This window comes from Lycium barbarum, chromosome 7, assembly GCF_019175385.1.
Source record: "Lycium barbarum isolate Lr01 chromosome 7, ASM1917538v2, whole genome shotgun sequence".
NCBI lineage: Eukaryota > Viridiplantae > Streptophyta > Magnoliopsida > Solanales > Solanaceae > Lycium > Lycium barbarum.
This window is the reverse complement of record NC_083343.1, coordinates 124,287,990-124,310,316: the sequence shown is the minus strand read 5'-3', so window position 1 is coordinate 124,310,316 and position 22,327 is coordinate 124,287,990. Positions and strand designations below refer to the sequence as shown.

The window sequence follows — 22,327 nt, the reverse complement described above, 5'->3', positions numbered from 1 at the left end:
TAGCTACGCGAATGTAAATTAAAAATATTGCTATGTGAATGTAATATTTTATGATGAATTATATATTATTAAAATTATCCCAAAATAACACTCTATTTTTGAGATCACTCATTCTAACCCCTCCCATCTATATAGGGTCAAGAGTCAAAAACACACTTCAAGTATTTTTTATTTTTTTTAGTTTCCCGCCTCAACTATAAGGTGTGAGAGTTTCCAACTTAAAGTATCACTAATTAGTTTACAAAATACACCTCAACTATCTATTATTCACTTTTTTTACTTGAACTATCACTAATTAATTTATAAAACACACCTCATTAAAAGATCATTGAGGTAGACTAAAAAAAAATTGACACTTGATGTGTGTTTTTTACGGTTATTTTGCCACTATATAAACCCCCGTGGCTCCTCACAAGTTAGAATTACCAATTAAAGGATCAAGAAAAATTTCCTTTGCTATTGGATCAACAATACATCTTAACCTTAGCCTTGTATTAATTTCGATTTTTTTTATTTAAGGATGTCTCGGTGCTTGGAGTACCCACCACCTGGTTATACTCCGAAAACAACCAGCAATTATGCCTTGATCGAATCGATTAAGGTTTGTTCCATAAAAAGAGCACTTAGATTTTACGTGTCTTTTTGCTCTGTTGTTTCCTGTGTTATACCTTCATCATGTTAAATTCAATTAGTGGTTTTCTATTTTAAAAGAGAAAAAAAAAAACTTACAAAATTAGGGTTGATTTTTATGGGTATTGAGAATTTGGAACTACCTTATAAGGATGATTGTGCCTAGATGTATCTAACTTTGGTTAGAATTTAGGATTGGAGTGGACTTTAGTTAGATGGGAAGAGTTGTTAGAGCTGAGATGGGTTGAGAATTTGGTAACAAATTTTGGTTGTGGATAAGTGGAAATGTATATTGCTCAGACTCTCTTAAAATGTCGTTGAGTGTGTGTCTTCGAAAGTAGTGTATTTTTTGGAGGATCTGGCATGGGTGCGGCAACATAGATGGAAATTAAACCTGTTTGAACTATACTAAGCAGTGCAATTGATACCTAGCATTTAATGATAACAACATATCCAGTGTAATCCCACAAATTGGGGTCTGGGGAGAGTAAATTGTACACAAACCTTAACCCTACCTTGGGAGGTAGAGAGGATGTTTCCGATTTGCATTTAATCAGAGGAATGTGGATATTACCTCGACTGATGTTGCAGTTTGATTTTTCTGCTGGTGACTTGTAAATACGAAGCATTATAGGACGGTTTATGTAGATTTTTGGAATTTCCAAAGGGTTACTTGGTTAGGATTTACGATTAAGTTTAATTTGAGTCTAATTTTTAACAGGTTTTGAGTAGTAGGTATGATTAGTAGAGTTGTTCAATCTGTAATGAACATAATGAAGGACTATCCATTAAAAATTGGAATGATTAGAATAGTAATGAATTTGATCCGAGAAGAGTGGAATGAATTTAGAAGATTGATATAGCAGATCCTAGCTATCTGGAATTTAGCATAGTTGATTGATAGTGAATGAATGAATTGTTGTTTGGGGAATTGAGATTACTAAAGACCTGCCGAAACCAATAAGGAATCTGGGGAAAAGTATGCCTACATTTAAATCCATGATTTGTTCAACAATGCTCTTCAATTCAGTACTTTACCTCACTCTCAGGACAACTATTTTCATTTTGTATTAGGAATTTTCTAACGTGTGGATTTAACGTTTATAGTACAGAATGTTTTTTTGGGGTAAGATGATCGGTTGTGGCTTAATGAGAGAGGAGGAGGGAGGTTCGTGCTCTCATTTGTGAAACCAAGTTGAGCTACTTGTATAATGGTGTTTCTTTTTTGAAACTGGTAAACATTAAACTGGTGTTTCTTTTTAAGAAAAGGTAAATAACTATTGTGTAGACCAAAAACACCAGTTGTATAACTGTAAATTCTTGATGTCACTAAATATTTTGTGTTATCAATAGTCAAAAGTTATATATTGTCAGTAGTCTTCTTTAAGGTTTTTTTGTTTCTTGATAAGGTATAGTACTTTTTTGTTTTGTTGATAAGGTATAGTACTTTTTTGTTTTGTTGATAAGGTATAGTACTTTACTAAAAGAACATTACGAAGAAGGGTTAATTTCAAAAGTCTGCTCTTCTGTTATCGTGAACATGAATTAGATTCTATTCTAATTTTTTATTCTTAATAGCAGCCCCCCTCGAACCATTCTTAAGACCACCAAGCTCATAGTTTAGCCTTTTTTCAGCTTAAGAGAATATCTGTTACTACCCTTTTGCAAGCAGCTTCAACAACTTTTCTTGGTTTTGTTTGGCACAATTTTCTTGTGCTTCCAGTGGTAGGTCATTTAAGGTGTCAACAGAGATGCTATTATTCATTTTAATGTACTTGGTAGTTTGTCAAGCAAATGCTTTTTTTTAAACCTCTCGCGCGTGGGTTGGGTATTGGAGCGTTCTCTAGATTGTACTTTTTACTAGAAGTAATCATGCAACTTCTAGCTGAGGTGTAGCTATGCGTGGTTTTGTGAATAACTCTCTTTGGTGATTGATACAGTTAAGTTAGTTACTAAAAAAATCATGCAACTTCTTCTTATAGTGTTAGGAGCCAGGTTGTGTAAAGTACTGGTTGACGTGCATTGCATGATTAATCCTTTAGGTTCATGTTGTTGTGAACATGAAAAATTAACATGTTGGGTGCTAAGCTTGTACCTTTAATAGGAAGAAGTGACTGATACTTAACATATGTTTGAGGATCCTAGTTGTTCATTATCATGCTGTACTGGTCATATCTCTTGTCCCTACAAGCTGAACTTGTTATTCTGGTGCTGTAAGCTCCAGAGGGACAAGGAAAGAGTCAAATCGGAAAGGAAGAAAGAAAAGAAAAGGGAGAAGAAAGAGAGGAAGAGAGAGAAGCAGGAAAAGGCAAAGCAGGAGTCAAGTTGTTCTCGAAACGGGAAGTTGATTAGTGGAGGAGATAATAGGGAGTTGAAAACTAGTTACTTGCAGAAAGATTTAGAGAATGCAACTGAGCGGTTGGAGATAAGCAGTCTCTCTGAGGAACATGGCCAGCCTGTCTGTTCAGAAGATCCAAGCCACTCATCTGACAGCACTGGGAATAACAATAAAAGAAAGAGACCTACCTCACCTTCAAATGGAATACATGGCCATGGTGAGTTATATTCTGTTAAAAATAAGGTAGCATGCTTATGTCCGGTTTTCCAAGTGTGTTTGTTGGTGCTTTTTTCTGGGGCTTGCTTTACATTTCTTTGCTTGACAAATAGGTACCACTGTCCCCATTCGATTGTCCTCACAGAAGCATGGAGAATGTGACATATCTACCAAAGAAGACTGTTTCACAAAATCTGCCAAACATGAGGCAGAAGTTTCTATCAGGGCTTCTGCAGAAAGAGTCTTTCCTTTGTCAAACAATAACAATCAACTGTCTCCTCGCATTTCGGTTTCAAAGCAGTGTACATCGTCGTCTAGGGGGACAGAACCTATTGCAAAAGACAAGAAAACAACTGCTTCTTGCTCCAAATTGCACGAGACTGATTTAGAACTAGAGTTCAAGAATTTGATTACTAACTGTGTTCCACCAAGTCTTGATTATGATTTTGACGATCAAGATTGGCTGTTCCAGAGAAAGGATAAGCGCATGAGAGTGAAGGAAAAAGGTGAAGACATCAACATGATGTCTTGTGGCACCTCTGCATTGTTGCCGCGTGCGCAATACCTTGATGATGCTGAATTATATGCATTCCCCTTCACAGTTCCGTTTTGAGTTGCTTGTAGTAAATTTGAGCTAATTCTTATGTCCAGGCACTTTAATAGCTATTCTCTGGAAGTACATGTCAGGAATTTTATTCTTGCCAGTAAGTCATGAAAGCTTTGTGCTGGTTCTGTACTCTCAATGTAGTAACATCTCTCGGAGAACAATTGTTGCAAATGATTGCCAATATTAAGAAACTTTCGAGTTACCTTGAGAAATCTCCGCACAACAAAATTAGCTTACAATAATTATTATGCTACTAGCTCACTTCAAGTCTGTTAGAAGTTATTATTCTTACGTAAGACGATCTATTTAACATAGCTAGACGAAAGCATAGCAAGTATTGGTATGAAATGGATATAGAAGATCTATAATATAGTCAACTCCAATAAGTTTTAACATAACTAGACGAAAGCATAGCAAGTAATGGTATGAAATGGATGTAGAAGATCTATAATTTTGTCAACTCCAACCATTTGAATTTAGGTAGAGGTTTGTATTTAGGCAAGTTTTTTTTACTCAGTTGAAATTTTGCAAAACTCTCTTTAAGGCTTAATTTTTGCCTGAATAGGTCTAATTTTGCTACGAAACAGATTGAATTGAAATCTCTTTTTTTATTTGGGGTTTAATGTTGTTGGAGTGAAGAAGAACAGAGGGCAGTGGCAGCACTGGAGCCGGTGAAGGAGAAGACAGTTACAAGTGTTGGGGTTCAAAATATGCAAGTTGGGTCGGTTTTGGTGGATCGGTCGGGTTTTAAGATTGAATTCACAAGAAAGAAATATTCATGTAGGCGCCACATAGAATAATAAAAGTGCGAATCAAGAAACTAAAAAATTAAATGAAAAGAGCAAATATAAAAAAAAAAAAAAATGTATAATGAAAGACAAATATAACCCCTTTTCTGAGAGGATAGGCAAATATGGCCCTTTTCCGAAATATAAATTTGTAAAAAAAAAAAAATTCTTTTCTTGGAGTCATATGGTTTTGGGCAAACAACTGAATCATAGCTCAAAACTTCACCCAAAAAATAAAAAAAAATCAAATGATAATAACAACACAATCAATGGAAGACGAAGAGAAATGGCTAGCAGAAGGCATCGCCGCTATTCAACACAACGCATTCTACATGTCTCGTGCTTTGGTAAATTTTAAAATTCAAAATCAAGTTTCACTTTATTCAATCCAAAACCCTAAACTTTTTAAAATTGACAGTTTAACACCTCTGATTTTTTTTTCTTTCTTCAGGATTCGGATAATCTAAGAGAAGCATTGAAGTATTCTGCTTTATTGCTGTCTGAGCTAAGGACTTCTAAATTATCGCCGCATAAATACTACGAACTCTGTAAACATCAAATTAATTCATTTTGTTACTGATAAAATTGATTTATTTGACAGATTTTGCTTATGAAATGTCAATTTGACTTGTTTTCGAGCTAAATCAGTTATTAATTCATTTTTTTTTTTTTTACTGATAGAATTGATTTGTACTCTCTTCATTCTAAATGTTAATTTGACTTATTTTTTAGCTAAATCAGATCATATTAATTCATTTTTTTACTGATAAAATTGATTTATTTGGCTGTTGTTGCTTATGAAATGTTAATTTGACTTATTTTCGAGCTAAATCAGTTATTAATTCATTTTGTTTTTACTGATAGAATTAATTTGTACTCTCTTCATTCTAAATGTTAATTTGAATTTTTTTTAGCTGAATCAGATCATATTAATTCGTTTCTTATTGATAAAATTGATTTGTACTCTCTGGATTCTATTTTTTTTTTTGAAAAGGTAACAGTAAGTTTTTGCTTGTAAAAAAGTTAATTTGACTTATATTCGAGTTAAATTAGATTATATTGATTCATTTTTTTACTGATATTGGTGATTTGTACTCTCTTTATTGTAATTTGTTTGGCAGTTTTGCTTATGGAGAGTTAAATTTACTAATTTTGTAGCTAAATAGGACTACAATTCAGTTTTTAAAAATTAAAATTTAGATTTTTGAAGCAAAATTATAAAAAGTTTAAATTTAAGTATCCTGAAACTACTCGAGAAGTACTATAGCTTGCATTTTTTACTGATAAAATTAAATTTCAATTTGACTTACGTTTGAGCTAAATCAGATCATATTAATTCTTTTTTTTTTTTTTTTTTTTTTTTTTACTGATAAAATTGATTTGTACTCTCTTCATTCTAATTTGTTTGTTAGTTTTTGCTTAGGATATGTCAATTTGACTTATTCGAGCAATCTATTAATTCATTTTTTACTGGTAAAATTGTTTTTTGCTCTCTTCATTCTAATTTGTTTGGCAGTTTTGCTTATGGAGAGTCAATTTTGCTAACTGTCTAGCTAAATTGGACTATTAGAATTGGTATTAGAATTGTGATAAATCGAAATTCTATTTCGCTATATTAATCCTTACCTTAGAGAATATTCAATATAATATTGAATAGTTAATAACTAAGATTCCAATTCCAGTAGTTTAGTCAATTACTATGGATATAAGATTTATGAATGTCAACTAAGTATCGTTAGTAAAATATTCAGAAATACCCTAATGAACTTTATCAAAAAAAAAAAAAAAAAGGTATTGAAAGGAACATAGGAGTTTGTCGCTAGGTATTTGGCCAAATAGGATTGTTCAGTTCCTACAGAACAAAACCAAGAAATAACTCCTCACATGCGAAATTATAGAAGATCCCCTTTAAGATCAAACAATTGAAATTAAATTGCAGATATTTGAAGCCAAATCAGACTAGGTTAATTCATCGTTTTTGGAAAAAATTTAAATTTAAATATCCAAACTCCTGAGACTACTCGGAGAAGTACTACTATAAGTTGCACATTTCACTTATGAAAGTTAATTTGACTAACTTGCGGAGGTAAATTGGGCTAGATTAAATAGAAACACATATTTTGGAACTATAAAAAAAGTTCCTTAAGTTATAATTCTCCTCGTATAAAAAATGGTGAGAAAATTAAAATGTTGGTTTGTTTATGTAGTTTAAATGTCAGAAAGCAAAAAGTGCCAAACGTCTTGGCACAGAGGAAGAGTCTGTGTTCGTTACGTAATGTTTGTTTTCAGACTTTTTGCTCTTTGTGGTAGATATGCGAGCTTTTGATGAATTGAGGAAATTGGAGATGTTCTTCAGAGAAGAAGATAGACATGGTTGTTCAGTTATTGACTTATATGAACTTGTTCAACATGCTGGAAATATATTGCCTCGATTGTAAGTCGCTGATGAAGTTCATGTGTTAAAATTCTCAGTTGCTAGTTTTTGTTGTGTGCTAATTGGCTACTTATTGTTTACTAGTATCTTAGAATCAAGCAAATCAGCGAAAATAATAAACTTGGCTATCCAAATAGGATGTTTATGCTTCACTTGAAATTTGATGGGATAACTTCGATTTCGTTCTTCTTTCATGTGTTTTTCTCTTTATTGGTGTTTTTAGTGTTGAAGATTTTTAGCAAGAAGAAAGGGCTTCTTGTATTTCTGAATGAATATACAATCCATAAGAATGGGTACTTATACATGAGTTCTAAGACTAAATAAGGAAAGACAATATTACACAATCAATTCCTAATCATTCACATCAATACAATATATTCCTAAAATTAAGCTATCAATCTTAATCATCAATATCAAATCAACATCTCAATCTTAGTCATTAATACCAAATCAACACTCCCCCTCAAGTTGGTGCAAAGATGTCGCACATGCCCAACTTGCAAACCAGTGTATGAAAAGTCCGTTTGTTGAGGCCTTTAGTAAACACATCACTAGTTGTTTTTCTGATGACACGTGGAATAAACTCAAGACACCACCTGTGACTTTTTCTTTGATGAAGTGTCGATCAATTTCAACGTGCTTTGTTCGGTCATGCTGGACTGGATTTCGAGCTATACTGATTGCAGCCTTGTTGTCACAATACAAGGAAAGTTTCCTTTTTTCAGACAATCTCAATTCTTCTAGTAACTTTTGTAACCACAAAAGTTCGCAAACACCCTGGGCCATAGCTCTATATTCTGCCTCCGCACTTGATCTAGCAACTACACTTTGCTTTTTGCTTCTCCAAGTGACCAAGTTTCCTCCTACGAGTGTACAGTAACCGGATGTAGACCTTCTGTCATCTAAAGACCCAGCCCAATCTGCATCGGTAAAGGCTTCTATTTGGAGGTGATCATGTCTGGAGTAAAGTAGACCTTTTCCTGGAGCAGACTTCAGATACCGCAAGATGTGAAAGACAGCTTGCATATGAGGATCTCGAGGATCATGCATAAATTGACTCACTAGGCTGACTGAATAGGCTATGTCTGGTCTAGTGTGAGAGAGATAAATGAGTCTTCCAACTAGCCTCTGATATCTCTCTTTATCAACTGACTTTCCAACTCTGCTTTGTAGTTTGTGATTGCTTTCAATGGGTGATTCTGCTGGTTTGCAACCTGTCATACCTGTTTCTTTCAAGAGATCCAGAATATACTTTCTTTGAGAAATAAAGATTCCTCTTTTTGATCTAGCAACTTCAATTCCCAAGAAGTACTGCAATTTTCCTAGATCCTTGATCTCAAATTCCTGTGCCAACAACTTCTTCAATCGGGTCATCTCCTCTTTGTCATCTCCTGTCATTACTATGTCATCAACATAAACTATGAGAAGAGTGAGTTTACCCTTTAAATGTCGTATAAAGAGGGTGTGATCCGCATTGCTTTGTTGGTAACCAAAGGAGATCATTGCTTTATAGAATCTGTCAAACCAAGCTCTAGGAGGTTGCTTCAATCCATACAAGGCTTTCTTCAGTCTGCATACCTTTCCTTGACTTTGTTCAGTACCAAAACCAGGAGGAATCTCCATGTACACCTCTTCTTCTAAGTCTCCATGAAGAAATGCATTCTTCACATCAAACTGTTGCAAGTCCCAGTCAAGATTAGCTGCACAAGATAGAAGAATTCTAATAGTATTCTTTTTTGCAACAGGAGCAAATGTCTCTTGATAATCCACTCCAAAAGTCTGAGTGAATCCTTTAGCCACCAATCTTGCTTTGAACCTTTCAATGGAACCATCAACTTTATGTTTTACAGTGAAGACCCATTTGCAACCGGTGGTGATGCGACAAGTTCCCAAGTCTCATTCTTTGATAAGGCCTTCATTTCTTCCATCATAGCTTGCTTCCACTTAGAATCTGCAAAAGCTTCCCTCCAATTCTGGGGAATAGACACATGCTGGAAATATATTGCCTCGATTGTAAGTCGCTGATGAAGTTCATGTGTTAAAATTCTCAGTTGCTAGTTTTTGTTGTGTGCTAATTGGCTACTTATTGGTTACTAGTATCTTAGAATCAAGCAAATCAGCGAAAATAATAAACTTAGCTATCCAAATAGGATGTTTATGCTTCACTTGAAATTTGATGGGATAACTTCGAATTCGTTCTTCTTTCATGTGTTTTTTTCTTTATTGGTGTTTTTAGTGTTATTGAGAATGTTCAGTTTCCCATAGAGTTGATGGTCTCCGAATATGCATGAGGGTAGTGGTGGACTTAGGATGTGAAGCCAGTTGATACCTGTTATAACATAAGATCTGTCTCTGCTCAGAGTATAGTAGGAATATTGTGCGCACAAAAGTGGATCCAGGATTTGGAGTTCATGGGTTTCTGCAGCAACCTCAAATTAATATACATGTATAACTGAGTTTACAGTCAAATATTTATAGATATTTAGTGGATTTCTTAACTAGGCTCGGATCAATTTTTTTTTTATTGGATAAAAATATTTTAATCACCTACGAAAACTAAGAGAAAGGAGGCATACTTACTAGAGAAGCCAGAGAATTTTCCCCAGAGGGGTTTGAGGCAACATGCTTAATCACCTTTTGGTTCCCATGAAAGAGTATCTTTCATGCAAGTAGTGAAAACTGAGTCTATTGCATTCATAGATCAGCATGGACTCGAGAGAACTGCTTTCATTAACTGCTAGCAAAACTAACATATGTTGATGCCACGAAACATATAGATATCAGGCGTTTCAGAGTAATTTTAAAAGGTGCTTATCCGCTTACCATATTGATCAAGTTCTAAAACTAAAACATGGGTGCGATATTCAGCTTAACCACATACATGTCCAAGTACAAATAACTGGAGACTGATAGATTAAAACCATACAGATAATTTAGACTTTCTCTTCAACAATTTTCATTCTTCCCCATTTCCTACTGAAGATTTTTCCTTTTTCGTTGTAGTCTTTTGATTAACCAATCAGTACTTTTCTCTTTGCAATTTGCATTTTATGTGAACTTAGATTACCCAATCTAAGAAGACTGGATGTCTTATGCAGAGATCATGTTCTGATGTAGATTCTCTACTTTTTGGCGTATGTGGAATCCCCCCCCCCCCCCCCCCCCCCAATTAGTAAAATTATTTAACTTTAAAAAAAAAAAGGCCCAATCAACATCGTTTAATTTCATTTTTTCCTTATTACTCAAGAGTATATACACCCATTGGTTTACATGTAAGAAGTTGATTAAAGGAGTATGAAAGAGTAAATAGACACCTGTACCATGGGTGTGGCCTAGTGGTCAATGAAGTGAGTTAGGAACCATGAGGTCTCATGTTCAAATTCCAGTAGAAGCAAAAACTCTGCCCAGGCCTTGGTGGTCAGAGCTACCGGTACCTTTATTGATGGGAGATAGTTGGTACCTCGTGGAATTAGTGGTAGTACAAGCTCATCCAAACACTGCTGTTATAAGAAAAAGGGAGTAGAACACATTTTTGAACTAATAGCAATTCTCAGTGCTTGCAAAATGGAACAAGTGTTCTTTAGCAAAACTTGCAAATAATACTAACAATACAAGAATGCAAGAATTCACAGGCAAAAGTCTAGTTTAAAAGCAAAAATATTTGCTTTTGCATAGATACACAAAGAAATAAAAACACAGAATAAAGAAATAAAACCCTAAATCACCTATTAAATAAATTTGACAGAGAAATTTTGTATCCTAACCTTAGATATTGATGAAGAAGTGTTGTTGCAAGTGTCAGTGATTCTAAGAAGGAAAAGCACAGAAGAATGAAATATGAGAGGAGGGAAACGGTGAGCAGCAAAGAAGGAAGAGCCTCAGTTTGATCTGATTAGATAGGGGAGCTGAAGATCGTATCTGATCTGAGAGGGACAGCTGTTTCGCTGATAGGTTTTTCTGTGACTCTTATCTGGAGGAGGACTGGATTGAAAACTCAATATGAAACCATTTACAGTCCACGTCGTGTCCCATTGATACAGGGCATTTGGAATATGTTATGTAGCTGCCCATCTGAAGAATTGAATACAGGGCAGTTGGAATATGTTATGTAGCTACCTATCTGAAGAATTGAATACTCTATATGGAACAATTGCAGTCTTCAACATGTCCAATTGATACATGGAGTGGGTAAACATGTTATCTAGCTACCAAGAACTTTCATAAACACCATTGTTTTAAATTTGAAATTCCATTTGAAGGCAATGCCAACATGACCAAATTTTTAATGAGGTGACTTTGGCTTCAAAGCTCGTAATCCAAATCATTTGGCTGTTCAAATGGTTAGAGCCGAGTTCTGTCGGAGAACTGAAAACTTCATATAATCCTTTTCCATTTACTGTTTTTGTCCCTCCACGTCCTTATCCCAAAAAAAAGAAACCAAAGGTTTATTTCCTCGCCTTGTCCCATTGGTACATGGCTGTGGGTTGATATGTGATGTAGCAACCAAGAATTATCACAAACACCAATGTTTAAATTTTGAAATCAAATACCAAATATCAACATCCCTGTTTTGAGTGAGGTCACGCTGGCTTCTTGGTAGACAACAACTATCAGTAAATGTGTTTTCATTTCTCCCGTTTGGTTGTGAATTGTTCTTGCCACGAGTAAATTTCTGTTTTTGGAGTCGAATGATAGCTGCTCGATTTTGCTTCCTTACGTTGATCTTTGTTTCCTGTGTATTAATGTCTTCTCCCTCTCTTGTAAGCCCTTGCTATTCCTGAAGAATCAGATGTATGATGGAAGTTTGTCATGTAATATTTCAGGTATCTCCTATGTACAGTAGGTTCTGTTTACATCAAATCAAAAGAGGCTCCTGCTAAGGATATTCTCAAGGATCTTGTTGAAATGTGTCGTGGTATTCAGCATCCGACACGCGGGCTCTTCTTGAGGAGTTATCTTGCTCAAATTAGCAGAGATAAATTGCCAGACCTAAGTTCTGAGTATGAAGGGTAAAGCTATTGATTACTCATACTTGGATTACATGATGATTAGGTTGCATATTGCTTGGAACAAACACGCAGAGAGCTACATGCACAGACATTAGTTATATACTCCCTCCGTTTCAATTTATGTGAACCCATTTGACTGGGCACGGAGTTTAAGAAAGTAGAGAAGACTTTTAAACTTGTGGTGTTAAATAAGTCACATATATTCTCTGTGGCTATAAATCATTGCATGAAGGTATATTGTTTTCAAATATAAAAGAGGTCATTCTTTTTGGCACGGACTAATAAGGAAATGGGTTCACAGTTCACACAAATTGAAACGGAGGGAGTATATTTTTGTGTACCTATTTAAGTTTGCAGGGAGAGCCAATGTATTTTATCCTTCTGTAAAATCCTTGTCTTTTGTTCAATTGAGTATTTTCTTTTCATTTTCTAGTTTCCTAGGGAATGATCTTTTGAGATGCTTCATACTGTTCTTCATGCAGAGAAGGTGATACTGTCATGGATGCTGTAGATTTTGTGCTGCAGAACTTCACAGAGATGAATAAGCTTTGGGTTAGAATGCAGCCTAATGTACGTTAGGATCTTCTGAACTATTACTTTGTTTTTATTTTGGACATGCATGGCATCTGTGCATTTACATGCACAGGAAGGTAAAATGAGTCATGAAGGCATGTTTTGGCCATGCAGGTGTTAATAGTGCTTGTGATACATTCATTTGCTTTGGTGATCCTGAGTTGAGGCATTCTTCGCGCTTTATGGTCTGCAGGGACCTGTCAGGTTGAAAGAGAAACTGGAAAAAGAAAGGAGCGAGCTTCGTGATCTTGTAATATCAATGTGCTCAATCATTTATGTTCTCTTTTCAAGATCCGTATGGCTTGGTTCAGAAATACATTATTCAGCTGTTCCTCTCATATTTTAGGTTGGGAAGAACTTGCACGTTCTTAGCCAGATAGAGGGTGTTGATCTTGAAATGTATAAGGATGTGGTTCTGCCCAGAGTATTGGAGCAGGTAAGTTTAACATGATAACACCTTTTCTAGACATGGAATATCGTCCCATTTGCTTGTAGCAATTATCTCATCTCTAAAGATGCGGCAAAATGTTTCTACAGGTTGTCAATTGTAAGGATGAGATTGCCCAATATTATCTGATGGACTGCATAATTCAGGTCTTTCCAGATGAGTACCACTTGCAGACACTTGAAACTTTATTGGGTGCTTGTCCACAACTCCAAGTAAGTAACCAAAAATATACGAGTAACCAACTTCTTTGGCAGGATAAGTTTGTTTGTCCTGTCCTTTGTCTACTCCTCTTCATTGCATCTTCATATCGTTTCTTCTCTCAAAAGTAAACTGTATATCTAAAACATACCTAACTAACTTGGTGATGCTTATAAATACAGGTATTACCTTTTCCAAAGAAAAAAAAGAAATGAAAAAGGAAAAAACAGAAAGAGAAAGCCTGTTTTGACTGCCTTTCAGATCCTTTCCTGTTGTGAAAGAAGAATAAGATAATATATCTGGTGAATGCTAGTGGCCTCAAACTTGTTTTTAGTTAATGTTTTTTATACGTTCTTATTTGTCTTGAGAGAGAGAGAGGGGGGGGGGGGGGGGGGGTCTCGAGTAGGTTTTTTGCTTTTTCTCCCTGCTCTACCTTTAGTGTGATAAGTTCCTCATTTACTATATTAACTAGAAAAACGGTCTTGTGTTGCCATGTTGCTGCAGCTTTCGGCTTAATTTTTTCTTCTTGGATGAGAATGTGTGGATACACTTTTCATGTTTCTGTGATCTATAAAGTTTGGAGTGTTCTTAAGTATGGAGCTTAAACTTGTAGTTTTTACAATTTGTTCAAATCTTAGGGTGGTTGATATTGTAGAAACTAGAAACATGTGGATGCTTATATGTTATCAGTCCCTTGCTCAACATGTTATCCCATCTCCCAGACAAGAAAAGAACAAACAATCCACAACAGATGCATTATGTTACTTTGTTAATTTCCATGAGAAAATTGAAAATATACTTTCTTTATTTCTTATTTAGCCTGCTGTTGACGTTAAGACTGTGTTGTCACGATTGATGGAGAGATTGTCGAATTATGCTGATTCAAGTCCCGAAGTAAGTGCCTAACTGTTTAACGGTTTCTGCCTTGAGATTTTCTTGAGTTCTTCTCCTATTTAGGTGTATTGTTTTGATTATTTAGGTGTTACCTGACTTCCTTCAAGTTGAAGCATTTGCCAAGCTAACCAGTGCCATTGGGAAGGTAAATCCTGATGTTTTACTGTCTGATTCCAGAACAAAATTGAGTAGTCTTCCTATGTAGAGTTTCTGGGGAAACTAGTAATTCAGTGCAAGTGCAGCTTGTAGCCTGCATGTAATGGGTGATTACATTGTTTCAGACATATATTTGGATTATCCAGTTTTGTAACTTGTAGTTGGACTTTTATTTATGAATAAACTTCAGTTTTTAGCAGGATGTATGATTTAGAGCACCTGACATTAGCCTTTCAAATTGTCAATGGGTTCCTTGATATGCAGGTCATTGAAGCACAAGTTGGTATGCCAGTTGTTGGAGCCATTTCTTTGTATGTATCTCTCCTGACCTTCACTCTCCATGTTCATCCTGATCGACTAGACTACGTGGATCAAATATTGGTATGTTCTTGCCAATTTGGTATCCAAAGTGAGGTTGTAACATAGAAACTGCTGTCTTTATTCTCTAAATTCTATGCAGCCAGTTGATGAGTAAAATGTGGTCACCATTTTTGGTGAGAGGAGGATAGTTGTCTCTTTGATCAATTTCTGTGTGGCATGGATTCTAGGATAGTTGTTTCTTTGATCGATTTCGCTATGGGCATGGATTCTTAGTGGTTGGTAGGAGTGTTGAACAGGCTAAGTTAAGAAATCCCAACAGAGTTGTTAGCTAAAGGGGGGAGATCTATCGGATGACATTCCTCTGCTTGATTTACTTTGCTGATTGTTGGTAGGGAGCATGTGTCAAGAAACTTTCTGGTGAAGCAAAGCTTGAGGATAGTAAAGCGACAAAACAAGTTGTTGCTCTCCTGAGTGCACCCTTGGAGAAATACACTGACATTGTGACAGTTCTAACTCTTTCAAATTATCCACGTGTCATGGATCACCTTGATGTTGGAACAACTATAATCATGGCAAAGATAATCATTGAGAGCATCATGAAGAATGACACCTGTGTATCAACTGCTGACAAGGTATAATCCGCGATCTGTGATTGATCACTAGTTCGACTGTTCGAATAATTTGGTTCTCTCTTTAATTGATTTACATCTTTTATCCAGGTGGAGGTTTTGTTTGAATTGATAAAAGGGCTTATCAAGGACTTGGATGGAACTGCTACGGATGAGGTGCACAGATAAATCATCAATTTTGATTACTTCAAATTCCTGAATCTGTTATGTTTTGTTCCGACTCTATTGATGACTTCCTTTTTATTTGACTTTTACTCAGTACTCATAAATGTGTGTTTTTTGGTATAGTTTCTACCAGTGAAATGACTTCTTTTCCTTTTTGTTGTGGTTTTGGCCAAAAGCTCGATGAGGAGGATTTCAAGGAGGAACAGAATTCTGTGGCTCGCCTTATACACATGCTGTATAATGATGAACCTGATGAAATGTTAAAGGTAATTAATTTATTGGACAAGTCTTTGTATAGAAAATTATTATGGATCACTTTTTAGGTATTTGCACTAGCAGACCTTAATGGGTGCTTCATTTTTTTTTTTTTGGGAGTAAACACTAAGATTAGTGCTATTTAAAAAATAATCCAATAAACCGAGTTATTTGCTTGTGGTCTACTGTTTGAATCTTGCCTTTATCGCCGCCTGAGTTCAGAGTACACTAATAAAACTGTATGTAGTTTGATTTCGATAAAGAAACTGAAAAGTCAGTGTCGAAAGAAGAGTGTGTTCCGCTATATGCCAATTGATGATATTCATTTGTCTACAAAATATTCATTTACACTAGATGGATGGACAAGTACTGAAGGTTGATGGAAGCTTGAGTTGAGAGGAATTGTTAAAAAGGCTATTCGTTTGATAAGAGTTGAAAGGATGGGATGCTTACCTAAATGGTAATAAAATTGGTGTAATTAAGAGAGTTCCAATTTAATGATTTGCATACAAAATTGTGTATGCCCTTCGCTTAGCTTCCTCTTGTGTAGACAAACAACTTAACTATTTTCTGATGCCTTTTCTCTGTGTGGTTTTATGAAACATGTGACGATGCTGAAACTAAAGCACCTAAATGTAGGAGATCGTACTACATTGTTGACATTCTATACCGTTGACATTCTATACCTCTGTAGCTTCGATTGGAACTTTTTGTTTCTAGGATGATAACATGATTTATCCTCTCTTCCTTGTATTATTACCTAATTTTTGTGAGGATCTTTGGGATCACTCCCACTAATGCTGAAATTTATAGAGAAAAGTGATTTTTAGATCACAGACCACAACAATCATTCATGGAGGCAATTAACCGGAAAAGAAGCCCATTTCATTAAGATGGCATGCGTCGCTCTGCCGGTTATGATAAAACTGTATTACATATTAGATACCACATGATTGTAGGCTCAATAAGTTGCTCTTTTTTTTTTTTCCAAGTAAATATTTGGGGTGGAATCAGGAAAAAAAAAAAAACTTTCTACTTACCGTTTTCTCAAAGAAAGTACCTATCTTCCTGGAATATATAGCAACACACAGTTTTCACATTTCTTTTCTTCTTTCAATATTCGAAATCAGACTAGCACCCAAGGGTGTTGACTAGTGGTCAATGAAGTGGGTTGAGCACCATGAGGTCTCAGGTTCAATTCCCTTCAGAGACAAAACACTAGGTGATTTCTTCCCATCTGTTCTAGCCTTGGTGGAAAGAGTTACCTGGTATCTGTTGTTGGTGGGAGGTGGCAGGTATCCCGTGGAATTAGTCGAGGTGCGCGCAAGCTAGCCCGGACACCATGGTTATACAAAAAAAAAGAAAAGAAAAATCTAAATCAGACTTGCATTACTATGATACTGGACTAGTGTTGTTTGATAAGGGGATGGTATCATGGTATATGATTTAAGTTCGGAAGCGATATTCCAATGGAAATTATTGGTGCTGTGGGTTACTTAGATTCATTCCAGCATGATTAGATAGAATACTCTACATAGAGCCTGTTTGGATGGGCTTAAAATAAGCAGCTTATAAGCCAAAAAAAAAAAAAATTGGGGTAGGCTAACTTATTTTTTTTTGGCTTATAAGCTGTTTTCAGCTTATAAGCTGCTTTAGATAAGCTAAACCAAACGGGCCCAATTATTTTTTTGGGCTTATTTTATGCACAAAATGACTTTAAGCTGACCAGTCAAACACTCAAAAAAGCTGGAAGCAGCTTATAAGCAACTTATAAGCCAATCCAAACGGGCTCATAGTAGATCAAGACTGACAAATAGTTTGGAAATCATGGATTTGCTAGAGATTCAAAAGTAGAATTTCTTGGTTCATACTTAGCACTATTGATTGTGCCTCTGCTCAGCGCTTTAGTTTAGATAACACATAACAGTCAGGTTCATCATACTAATACTATGTGGTTATCAATTCTTATAGTGATTTTCTCATATAATAACCGAACACCAATAATGTTTAACAAATTGATTCAATAAAAAAGTACTGACTAAATCAGTCGAAATACCCCAAATTCAAGCTCATACAATTCTTAACTCTTTTTTGTTGCAAATTCAGATAATATGCACTGTTAGGAAGCATATAATGGCTGGAGGTCCAAAGCGCCTAACATTTACAGTTCCTCCTCTAGTCTTTTCTGCACTGCAGGTTTGTTGTTTTCAGCACTTATGCTCTCCCCCCCCCCCCCCCCCCCCCCCTTCTCTCCTCCTCCTCCTCTCCCTTTTCCTTTTGTTTGTGATTATGCTGATGTCTTTACTTGTATGCATTTAGTAGAATCCCATGACCTTCTGTCATTAACCCTATAAGAAAAAAAGTGTCATTGCATGTCATCCCATCAACAAGATGTTTGTGCATAGTTATGCAAATAAAGTTAATAAATAGATGATTTTCTTATCAAAATAGATGATATTTAGCATCCATAGACCAGTTTCTCCTGCTGCTGAAGATGACTCTTCTCTCTTTCATTCTGTCATCCGGCGTACTTGCAAAAAAATTCTCTACATATTGGAATTAGATTCAGACATTCAAGCGGTAAGAACTGTTATAGACTGTGCCAAGTGATGTATGACCAAAGCAGGATACTGATCATTTGCCTGTTCCCCTCCAGTCCGCGAGTTTCTGAATTTCTTTTATTCTATTTATTTCTTATGAGTGATAATGGCTTTTGCTTCAAACCTTCTACCTGTAATGAAATTTGGAGACGTCACATATAGTTGAATGTTTCAAATGCTTACATATAGTTTGTACCGTGCTATTTCTTCTTTCGACCTCTCCTGAAATTTCAGGATCATAATTCTGAAATACTTTCTCAATCAAATGGAAGTTGGTTAGGAGACTGCAAGGTCAGGATGGAAGGGCGGGAGAAGAGGTTCCAGCTACACCAAAGAAAATTTTTCAGTTATTGAATGAGGTAATGTCATTATAATCAGTATGTGAGATTCTTTTTGTATCCTTTGATTTTGATTCGTTGTTGATTTTATTTCTCACCATGGTTATGACTTATGAGATGTGACACAAAATGTCCCCTCCTGGATGATCTCTGTATTGGTGATGCAGTACCCTAGAGTGCTTTTTTCTTTTATTTTTGTCTTCTGCGAAGATATTATAAGTCATGACTGCAGACTTGTAGTGTCCACTCCACTCCATATTGGTGATCTTCAAGTTTAAACTTTGTTGATCTTTTGAGCACACTGATTTGTGGTGTGTTCAGTTTTATTCATGGTATTCTAATACAGTTACCTCCATTTGATTCCTGTCATTTTTCTATTAACTATCAGATAATCCCTTGTGTGCTGCACTTTGCTGATTGAACTTATTTTGTATGCAGACTATCGAGGCTCTTTCATCAGTTCCATCGTCAGAATTGGCATTGCGGTTGTACTTACTGTGTGCAGAGGTGAACAATTGATTTTTTTAAATTTTTTTTGTTGCTCCGGCGATGATGTTTATGATACTATTTTTTGAAATTTCTGCGTGATGCTATTTAGGAAACCCTTTAAGAAGCCAAAAGTAAACTACTTCCCAAAAGTACAGATAAATTTATTTTCCATCTTTTAACTGTTAAATGTCCGGTATAACTACTTTAATTGGAAATAAACATTAAAAGCATAAGCTTTTACAAGCTCTCTGCCTCATATTCTGAAAAGATGGCCAGGTTAGCGCTCCGAATCCTCCATTGTAAGAGAAAATATGTGAATAGAGATTAAAACAAACCAAGCCATCAAACAGATACCAAATTAGACTAATACTTCACCCAACAGAGGTTGAAGGGTTTGTGAACATCTAAAATACGAACCTTTCTATTTGCCATAAGTGACTAAGTTTAGACTATAAAATGAACTGTTCCAGATTTAGTAGGAGAGTTACCTAGTGGAATCTTTCAAATGCCCTAGGAAATTGTCTTTCTATGCAATAAGATGTGCACTAAGATATGTCTTCCAGTAGTGCCTGTGATCTATGCATTATGAGCACATCCTTTTTATTTGTTTCATGTGAAAGTCTCTTCATTATCACTAGGCGAGCAACAGAAATTTACTCTATCCGTATAGTATTTTATCTATCTCTGAAATTTGCTTTTGTTCCTCAGGCTGCCAATGATTGTGAACTTGAACCGATTGCTTATGAATTTTTTACACAAGCTTTTGTGCTATATGAAGAAGAAGTTGCGGTAATTGCTCATATATAAACAATGTGTTTGATACTGTATGCTTCTTCCATTGGCCTTTTCATCTGTTCGGAGTTCTACTTAAACTTCTTCTACTTGGTATTAGGATTCTAAAGCGCAAGTGACTGCCATACACTTGATAATTGGAACTCTTCAGAAGATGACCGTGTTTGGTGTTGAGAACAGGGATACCTTAACTCATAAGGCCACAGGGGTAGTTTCTACCTCTAATCTCTTCTGATCTGTCCATCTTTTTTGTTTGTCTTCTAACAATGGGCATACCTTTTTAATGTATAGTATTCAGCAAAACTCCTAAAGAAACCTGATCAATGTAGAGCAGTTTATGCTTGTTCACATCTATTTTGGGTGGACGATCAAGATGGTATTAAAGATGGAGAAAGGTTGGCAAGAGTGTTCCTCAAATTTCTCACTTTCAATTGAATTATTTGCATATTCAATTTATGCTCTTCTAAGAAGGCTTGAACTTGTCTTTTTTGTCCATTCAGGCGTTAAAGACTTGCATTTTGCTTTTTATGTATTTCTCCTTTACTTTGTTACCTGAAATATATGAGTTGCTGCCCTTGGGTTATCACAGGGTCTTGCTTTGCCTAAAGCGTTCTTTGCGGATTGCTAATGCAGCACAGCAACAGGCAAATGTTACAAGGGGTAGCAGTGGACCTGTCACACTCTTTGTTGAAATACTTAACAAGTTAGTAATCAGAACATTAATTTTAGTAAGTGAATTTTGGGTTCTAGTTTTACATTATACTGAATCCACTTCTGGCCTCAGGTACCTTTACTTTTTTGAGAAGGGGAACCCTCAAATAACACCAGCTGCAATTCAGAGCCTTATAGAGTTGATCAAAACTGAGATGCAGAGCGATGCCACGACCCCAGATTCAGCTTCAGACGCTTTCTTCTCCAGCACATTGCGTTACGTTCAATTTCAAAAACAAAAAGGAGGGCTAATGGGGGAGAAATTCGGTCCAATTAAGGTGTGATACTTTCATGTTTCTTGTGGTATGTCATATTTGATGTGCTAGATACATTGTGTCTAAGCCCTGAAAGTGAAGTATTTACTGGATCTGAACTGCCAAATGAGTCTTCTGCAGTGCCGCTGCCCATCAATTATCCTATCAGCAATAAATACAACAATTTCCTACAATCTTACTACTAGGTGATTCAATGTAAAATTCTCCTTTCACAGTATAAGTTATTCTTTAGAAGTTGGTACATGGAAGGAGATTTGTGTCCTGTTTCACTTGAATTCTTATTGCTGAATTGCCAGTCGGCTGGGAGTGTATATTAGGATTTCCTCTTGATTTAAACTTACTTGTACAAAGCTGTGTCTCTTAAATGAATAAAAAGAAATGTGTATTTACTGGTTTTCAAAATGGATGATCATATGATTAGGTCATTAACTTTTTTAGGTAATGGGCAAGCTTGTGACATCAAGATTTTGCTATTTGTAGTAAAGTGGACTGAAGTATAATCTATGGAAGGCCCTTCGTTTCTCTCCCCCAGTCCCTACTTTGTTTAATCATTAGAAGATATTTTTGAGCTGAAACTGATGTCTACATGGGACTGAGTTAACCATAAATTTTCCTACAAATATCGTTATATCATTGTTTGTGTATATAACTGATTGATCCAGTTTATCTCAAATATCTTCTCACCCGTAAGAACTGAAGAAAAAATCATACTGAAAGGAGCAAGTGGCTGTCCGGTGACTGGTTATTGAGTTCCGGTGCATAGGGAGTTAGCTAATACGGCCGTCACAAAGAAAAAAAGGAATAAAGCCAACAATTTAGCGAAGGAATCCGTTAGATATGATGCAAAAGGGCTCTTGTTCTATCCTTGATCAAAGATTTTTCTATACAAAATATGAATTGGAGTTTGAAGAAGGGGAGGGAGGAGCCCTTGGTAAAATTGTTGATTAACCTATAAGGTACGTCCTTCAGGGATATCCGAGCCCGGCGCCTTTTGTAACCTAAAAAATTTTTTTGGAACCAAACTAACCCATTAAAAAAAAAAAAAAAAAAAAAAAAGGAACCAAACTAGGCTTCACGCACAGATTCTGTGCATGAAAGGGCCAAAGTGTACATTTACACTTTGGTCCTTTCTGTGCGTGAAACCCCTACCAAAATTCCCCGACCCCAACACATGCATGCTCTTCTCTTTCATTACCTCTATCTTCACCCTTTCAACACACTTTTGCACTTTCAAAAACATGTCTCAAAGTTTTGAAACGTCAATGTTTGCTATATAATTCGATATTTGTGAATGCAGTTACTACTGTAAACTAAAAACATCAAAAACCCAAGATAATCCGGGTCGCCGTTTTTGGCGTTGTAAAGTGCCCGAAGTAAGTGTTTTTACATTTTTTTAGTGTTTTTTTTTTCCACGTTATCCATATATTTTACTTTAAAAAACTGATTTTCTTGTAAAGTTTA

General features: G+C 35.7%; 2 protein-coding genes across 7 annotated transcripts; both read left to right on the top strand.

Moving 5' to 3' along the window:
• Positions 1-414: 414 nt before the first annotated feature.
• On the top strand, positions 415-3,993 carry LOC132604159 (uncharacterized). 3 transcript variants are annotated; one of them, XM_060317527.1, is made up of 3 exons: positions 415-601; positions 2,855-3,185; positions 3,298-3,993. In XM_060317527.1, the coding sequence occupies exons 1-3, from the start codon at positions 521-523 to the stop codon at positions 3,795-3,797; spliced, it is 912 nt and encodes a 303-aa protein (XP_060173510.1). In that variant the 5' UTR covers positions 415-520; the 3' UTR covers positions 3,798-3,993. The 3 variants fall into 3 exon arrangements, with proteins under 3 accessions (XP_060173510.1, XP_060173509.1, XP_060173508.1); XM_060317526.1 differs by having other exon boundaries at positions 2,849-3,185; XM_060317525.1 differs by having other exon boundaries at positions 458-3,185.
• A 728-nt stretch (positions 3,994-4,721) lies between these two features.
• LOC132604157 (vacuolar protein sorting-associated protein 35B-like) lies at positions 4,722-21,268 on the top strand. Of its 4 annotated transcripts, none has more exons than XM_060317521.1 (22): positions 4,722-4,926; positions 5,031-5,127; positions 6,869-7,013; positions 11,837-12,022; positions 12,505-12,592; positions 12,789-12,845; positions 12,942-13,031; positions 13,133-13,255; positions 14,061-14,135; positions 14,221-14,280; positions 14,556-14,672; positions 15,005-15,244; positions 15,332-15,397; positions 15,583-15,672; positions 17,768-17,857; positions 18,534-18,620; positions 19,038-19,106; positions 19,797-19,877; positions 19,981-20,088; positions 20,172-20,275; positions 20,470-20,583; positions 20,665-21,268. In XM_060317521.1, the coding sequence occupies exons 1-22, from the start codon at positions 4,828-4,830 to the stop codon at positions 20,873-20,875; spliced, it is 2,397 nt and encodes a 798-aa protein (XP_060173504.1). In that variant the 5' UTR covers positions 4,722-4,827; the 3' UTR covers positions 20,876-21,268. The 4 variants fall into 4 exon arrangements, with proteins under 4 accessions (XP_060173504.1, XP_060173505.1, XP_060173507.1 ...); XM_060317522.1 differs by having other exon boundaries at positions 4,723-4,926; positions 6,890-7,013; XM_060317524.1 differs by lacking the exons at positions 4,722-4,926; positions 6,869-7,013 and having other exon boundaries at positions 5,053-5,127.
• Positions 21,269-22,327: the final 1,059 nt, after the last annotated feature.

Bases quoted from the DNA above. Each gene is read 5' to 3' on its own strand.
- LOC132604159 (XM_060317525.1), top strand. From the start codon at position 2,759: ATGTTTGAGGATCCTAGTTGTTCATTATCATGCTGTACTGGTCATATC. The intron at 3,186-3,297 runs GTGAGTTATATT...CTTGACAAATAG, and splicing joins AAATGGAATACATGGCCATG to GTACCACTGTCCCCATTCGA.
- LOC132604157 (XM_060317521.1), top strand. From the start codon at position 4,828: ATGATAATAACAACACAATCAATGGAAGACGAAGAGAAATGGCTAGCA. The intron at 13,032-13,132 runs GTAAGTTTAACA...ATGTTTCTACAG, and splicing joins TGCCCAGAGTATTGGAGCAG to GTTGTCAATTGTAAGGATGA. The intron at 20,584-20,664 runs GTTAGTAATCAG...TTCTGGCCTCAG, and splicing joins TTTGTTGAAATACTTAACAA to GTACCTTTACTTTTTTGAGA.